General features: G+C 33.1%; 1 protein-coding gene across 1 annotated transcript in view; it reads left to right on the forward strand.

The window, feature by feature from the left end:
- spab (space blanket) overlaps window positions 1-7,177 on the forward strand; it is a 61,540-nt gene that overhangs the window by 5,217 nt on the left and 49,146 nt on the right. The window contains exon 3 of the mRNA XM_014420270.3: window positions 4,338-4,501. Within this exon, the coding sequence (XP_014275756.1) occupies window positions 4,338-4,501 (164 nt within the window). The remainder of the gene's footprint in view (window positions 1-4,337; window positions 4,502-7,177) is intronic.

Below are 7,177 nucleotides of genomic sequence, written 5' to 3' on the forward strand. Positions count from 1 at the left end.
AATATAACTCTCAACCTTAGGGAGTCCTTTTAGATATAGTTCAGTAATTGATAAAGTTACATAATATTTAACTTCTCTAAAATAAAGTCAAGTTACCTATGAGAAAAAGAAGTTAAAACAAGAATATTAAAAAAAAAAATCATAGTTTTTTTTATCAATGTTCTGAAATCAAAAAAGGTTTAATCGAGCCCGTAGATTCGAAGCAATGTCACCAATCGCTCTCCACATACCTCTGTCCAAACCCAAATCTATGAGAACAGTCTCGTCGTAATACTCCCACCTACGCTTCGGTCTATTCCTCGGACGTTTACCACATAACTTTTTAGGGATCGGTTATTTACTAAGCACTACAACCTTACATTGCCATCTTTATCTCCACAAAGTTATAACCTGAATTATAATTTCTGGTTAAATTTTTTATTAATAATTATTATCTGTGCGTTTACAAATGGACACGGGAGAGATTACAGTCCCCGAAATACTAAGCAGTTGTGCGGGTTTAGTTTTCTGAAATTACCGACACTTAAAATCTCATCGATATGTGTGCTACATTCCTTGCCGCAAAACAAACCCTCATATATACTACAACTTGTGCAAACTTCAGTGCATTTTTGTCAATCGTTGAACTCTGATACATGTCTTCAGCTCCTGCACCCGATCTGGGGCTATCCATCTTTTTTATTATTTCTGTTAAACAGGGATGAAGAATATCATTTGTTTTGATTCGCACTAATGCTCGAATCCCATTCCGATCGATTTCCTTCATCGTTATAAGTTTTTTACTACTAAAAAATGTATTAAAAAATTCGAACCAGTATTATTTTTGTTGTAAAGAGTATTTTGACGCCCCTAAGTATACTTTTGTAGTGACGGTCACACATTGCCATACAGATTACAGCAGTAGTGTAATTCGACAAACAATTATAATTATAAACATGTATTTAATGCTCTGAGGTCCTACATCTTAAATCTTACCTGTCGAGAAAGGACTATTCTTTAGTTGGTCTTTCCTTCGTAGATTGATCAAGCACACAGCAAATCCACGTGTATCTCATTTGTCATTACTGTCGTATGGGCCATCTAATAGTGAACATTAGACCTAAACTGTCTTTATACTACGTAGAAATCTCTGTCATTTATCTAAAATTTGAAATATAACATATTCTTTGCTGGTGTTCCTCAAGGTAGTATTCTCGGTCCCATCCTCTACACCAACTATACAGCTGACATACCAACAACTCCTAACACTATCCTTACCACGTATGCTGATGACACATGTGTGCTCACAGTTAGTAATAACCCTTTGATTGCATCCCAAACTCTCCAGTCCCATATCACAATCCTCGAAGAATGGTGTCGAAATTGGAGGATAAAAATAAATCACAACAAATCACATTTACTCTTCGTCGTAAACCTGCCGACTGCCCTACAGTATACTTTAATAATGTGGCTCTTACCCCTGTAGAACAGATTCGTTATCTTGGACTACATCTTGACAAACGACTAACCTGAAATCCTCACACAAGACTAAAAAGACAGGAAACTGCACGCAGATTCCGACTATTACAGCACTTACTAGACAAACGGTCTAAACTTCCAACTCATTACAAAAGACTGATCTAAATAAGGCCCATCTGGACATACGGAGTTGAGCTTTGGGGCTCCACTAAACCTTCGAATTCCTCTCGTATCCAATCTTTACAATCCAAAATCCTTGGTAAAATCCTCAATGCTCCTTATTTTGTTACTAATAAAACCATCCATAAAGACCTAAATGTTCCTTATGTAACCGATCTAGCCCGAACCCGATGTTATTCCTTCCATAATAAACTCCCTAACCACCCAAACCCACTCGTTTCTAACCTTGCTTCCTCTTCCATTCCTGGCAATCCTCCGAGGCGCCTGAAAAGAAGATGGCCTCGCGACCTTATATTGTAAACTGTTTTTAGAGTTCTACTACTGGGTAGTTTCTCTACATTCTGTATCATATTATTATGTCATTATGATCAAATTTCCTGGTTGTATTTTTTTATACAGTTGTAAATATCAATAAATAAATAAATAAAAAAAACAAACATATTCTTGGGCCGATTCGTACGGAGTCTCAAATTGCTTTTCCAAGGAATGTCCCCTTCTTACCACTACGAATTTAATTGGCAACAGTGCCCTCCCTCCTCTTAGTCGTGGTTATCCACCAATCCGTTTTCATACCTATGAATCTTCAAACATGTTATTAACTATTTTCAATCTCCTCACAAAGCCTATCGTGGCCACCCCTTCTCCGTTTTCTCCAATACATCTTCCAGCTGTAACCAGTTGTGAAGCGTAATGGAGGCAGGTGAAGGGGCTTTTTAAGTGGGCTTCACAAATAATAATATATAGACGAATAAACTTTTGGTTAAAGTGTTGTTTTTAATTCTAATAATTGTATTATTTATCACTATTAATATTAACATATATAACAGTATTATAGTTCTAATTGGAAGTCTTTGTGTCTTTGTCTAATTTGTTAATAATTTAATCTTAAATAGTCCTATACCAGTTATATCAATGTAAGTGGTATACTTGTAAGAATTTGTTACATACAGACAAATCTGATTGTTATATTGAATTTGTTGTTAAAGATATATACATTACATTGAGACAAATCTCATTGATATATTTTTAAACACATATACATTACATTTTTATTTGCAACCTATGTACAATAATGATGATTGTTCTTGGTGAAAAGAATCACTGTATCTTTTAAATTGTGTCGATTTACACATCTGAATTTTGTAAAATTTTTATGAGTCCCGGTGGTGTCACTTTAATACCTCCTCAATGAAAGATTCGAAACACCGTGAATTACACGTAATATGTTTCTCCATAACCTGGTTACCCTCGCAGCTACTAATTTTCACTTTGCTGGCCAGCGTTGGATGGAAAGGTTGCATCAGGATCGAATTACTATTCGCACACCAACCAAGTGCACTCGGAGGTGGTAGGAGGACACGGAGCGGCTGTGAGAAGACAACGAAGTGGCTACGAGATTCCTCAGATAAGACTTTGGGTTTTTGCTCATATGAGACCCAAATCATTGTGTCTTTCCCTTACACCTTTCCCTCCAAGGATTTGTATCGTTCTATAAACAATTATATGTTTTTTCTAACACAAAACTGTTTCACATTTCACTTGAACTCTTATAAACATGCAATAAAGGGCATCCAGTCGTAATACATGTATCGGGCCCCTCAAGGTGCAAAACTGAAGTACTTAAATAAGGGAAAACAGATACCTACACTACTCTACGGGCTATAATCACGTTTATTCATTTATTATTTTATCTATAACCACTAGGTATGAAATAACTTAGCTAAGCTAATATATTTCAGTGTCAGTGTAATAAAAGTAAATTATTAAAAGTGGCTAACGAAATTGAACAAAGATCGTATGTTGCACAACAGTAAGATCGTGTATAGGGGCATTAATGCACACTAAGCTTTATAATATAGACTCGCCTTGATACTTATGTATCAATCACGAAGAAGGAAATTATCGAACAACTTTGAAATGAAAAATCAAAGAATGGGTTGATGACCTTCTTAATTGGAGAAGATAACTCACACTTAAGGAGAGAGGTCATGCTGACCCGGTGTTGGCTTTATAGTGGTTGGCTGCTATCAGGTTCGTCTTGAGGCGGTCAGGTTCCCTTCTAATCCAATGAGAATATGTCCTATCATCAGAGCTTTGGCCAATGTGACCCAGCGATCTCAAGGATTAATATATCGTAGTTCCAGTCATGTAAAATTATTAATGAAGATATAGCACCAATCCTCTCTAAATATTCACATAAGGGAACACTATCAAAATGTTTTATTTACTTACAATTTTTAGCGGGAGAGTTTATATACAAAGGCATAAAAAAAAACAATAGAAACACTTGTAATAACTGACCCTGGTTAGAGTTACATCTCTTGAATAACATCAAAAATAATGGTTAGTGCCACGAATTTTTTAACTAACCTTATACTATAACAAACCATGAAGTGTCTCGAATTCCATACTTGGTTAAAATAACAATAATAATAACAAACAGTACAAGGTGTAATTGTGTTACATCGGTTGTGCAGGGAGGTAGTTTGGTCAGGATCAGGCCCAAACGCTAGGGTTCCCTCTGATCAAGAATACCCACTTTAAAGAGGCTGTGGGTGCTGAGAAGGGTCTTCTGAAGTCTGGCTATATCCACAACAAACATAATAGAATAGACGATTGTCTACCACAGCTTATAATTATATATATTATTATTGTTATTACAGTATACCATATAATATTATCATTACGAATACACAAAGCTTTTGCGAGTCTACGTGGGCTGCGAGGTACAAAGGGGGCTGCGCGGTGGAGCTCTGGCCGCTGTATAGATCCGTCCGAGCGCTCACTCACCCGACGGCCCTCCACCGGTCCACGTCTCTCTTCTCTCTCTCTGCTCGCTGCTCTCGTATTCAACATAATACTCGTAAGTATCTATATATTAAATATTATCCTAATATTAAATATTCGTTCGTATAAATGAAGGGATTGGAGCAAGAATATAATTGGCCATATTATGTAAATATTTCAGTAGAGCGGTATCGAAAAAAAATCTAAATTTCTTATTTAATATTTGATATGTTTCATATCGCATACTATTTAAGGCAAATACGTAGGAACTATAATTTTACCCAAACTATTACAATATAGAAAGATTTAAAAAAAAAAACAAAGGAGCATTTCGTACAAAATATTAATTGTCATCAAAATCATGTCTTATCACATTCTTGCTTCAAGCCATTCAAATATTCTATTTACCAAATAAATAATCCAGTATTTAATTTATAAAGTTATTGTGAATTGCGCCGAAACTATACTTTTTCAGCTTGACGTCATATTATATTTACTTTAGTGTCTCTATTTTTAAATTTTATTGTTTTTTCTTATTAATTAAATTTTTAAATTGTATTACAGCAATATCATGGATAAATGTAAACTATACATTACATACATATATGCGATTCGCACGGAGTATCTACAACTGAAAAATCAACTCCTCTATTATTAGGCTACCAGAGAAAAAGAGATTTATGTATTTTTTGGATATTATAATAATGATTCATTTTTTTTTTTAAAACATTTCTTATTTATTTATTCGTTTTATGAATTGTCTTTCAGAATAATCAATTTCCGAAAAACTTTATGTTATATAGCGATAGATGAAGTTATGAATGGAGCTTACACACATGAATAAATACGCGGCCTTCTTAAAGAGTTGCTGTGTGAAGGAAAAATAAAACAAATTATTATACTATAAATATTATTAAACATACAATAACTGATTAAGCTCTTGTAAAATGACATAGTATAACGTAAATATGAATTATATCAATAACTGGTTAATTCAATGAAGTATAGCGTATTTATGGCACTAACGTAGTGCCATAAATACACTATTATCATCAAAAATATATAAATAATTGTTATCTTGTTCTTTGTTCTTAGCCCTGATGAAGGCTAGAAATTCTGGTCGAAACGTCAACACTGTTAAGTTTTTTAAAAACTTATTTGCATTATTCTCTGACCGCCTCCCAGCCATCTTCTCATATGTATTATCCACGGTCATCTCATATATATTATCTTCACATCATTATATAAATAGTTAATGTATTATTCAAAGTAATACAGAAATATAAGAAATCGTGTACATGTATTAATAAATTTATTTGATATTACAAATTATAAGTATAAATAATAAACTGGAAAAAAATAATTAAACTAAACAAGTATAATAGAAAGGCTTATAATATCCATCTAGAAAATGTCATTTTATAATACATAATTATTATCTTGAAAAATAGAAGACAAAATTATATAAATGTATAAGTAATTGTTATTATATTTTGGTTTCGGTAAGCTCATGCCCGTTCAAATTTAAAATAGTTCTGCCCCCTTCCCAAAGTTTTACATGCACACCTGAATAAATCATAAAAAAATAAAAATAAAAAATTATATCGAAAGAGATAATGATTTGTCCCTCTTGGGCTAAGATCCGTATATATTTAATTAAATGAAGAATTACAATCGCCAAAATAAATTCAAATTAAATATAATAAACTAAAAACATATAAAATAATAAAAAAAGTTTAATGTATGCGGTTTCTCGAAGCCAATTCCATCAAAACCGCTGTAAAAATCTTAATTTCTTCATCAATGATGTGATCCAATCTTTCGAACTAATGAATGAATCAGGCGGAACTTTTCATACCCATTTCAATCTCCTGGAATTTCCATTTTCCTCCTTTAAGTTTTCCAGAAGATCAGTCTTTCATCGGATCATATATTACACCACAATAGTCGCAATTTTAGAAGAATCGAAACAATTAGGCTTCCTTTGATGTAAGCGGCCGGGTCTCGAACTCGTAAAGAATAGTTTTAAGGGGAACAATTTTGTGAATTTTCCCTTCTAAGTTTTGTAGAAAATAGGTTTGAAGCGATTAATTTGCAAGATGATTAATAAACATTATATGCCTATAAGTATACCATTATTTTTTCATTTTTTTGTTATTGTAGACTCCGAACTAAAGTCCTCTAAGTATTCCTTATTATATCCGTTATAAAGAAATCATCAAATGAAGCTAGATGTATAGTTAGTAATAGAATGAGATGCAGGTGGGGAATGCGTTTAAATATGAAAGAAAATTAACATACCTGATAATATCTGCAAGAAATGAAATTCGACGGTGGCGTTAGTTTGATTTTGTAGGCCCGTGGCAGCCGTTTTGTGGATTCCAAACTTTCTAAATCAAAATTTAAATATGTGCCTTTATATTATACATAACAGCCCAATGTTAGCTATAAATTATTATACTACATATAATAAAATGATGTGTTAATTGTTAACCGCTACTATGAGGGGATTGTGGTAGCGGGGTGCGGTCAGTGGAGTAATGAACACACAAGTGAAACTAATTTAATTTAATCTGTACCAACATTTCGGCCTCAACTTCAGGCCTTTATCAGGGCTAAAAACAAAATGAGATGATTATAAAAACAATATAAAAAATATTGAAAAGATAACAAATAATAATGTAAGAAGGCATCATGTAATATTGAAATAGTAAGAATTATAACAAGAACATATTAAATTATGAAAAACTAT

This window comes from Halyomorpha halys, unplaced genomic scaffold, assembly GCF_000696795.3.
Source record: "Halyomorpha halys isolate HHAL.00 unplaced genomic scaffold, Hhal_1.1 Scaffold18.1, whole genome shotgun sequence".
In the NCBI taxonomy this organism is placed as follows: domain Eukaryota; kingdom Metazoa; phylum Arthropoda; class Insecta; order Hemiptera; family Pentatomidae; genus Halyomorpha; species Halyomorpha halys.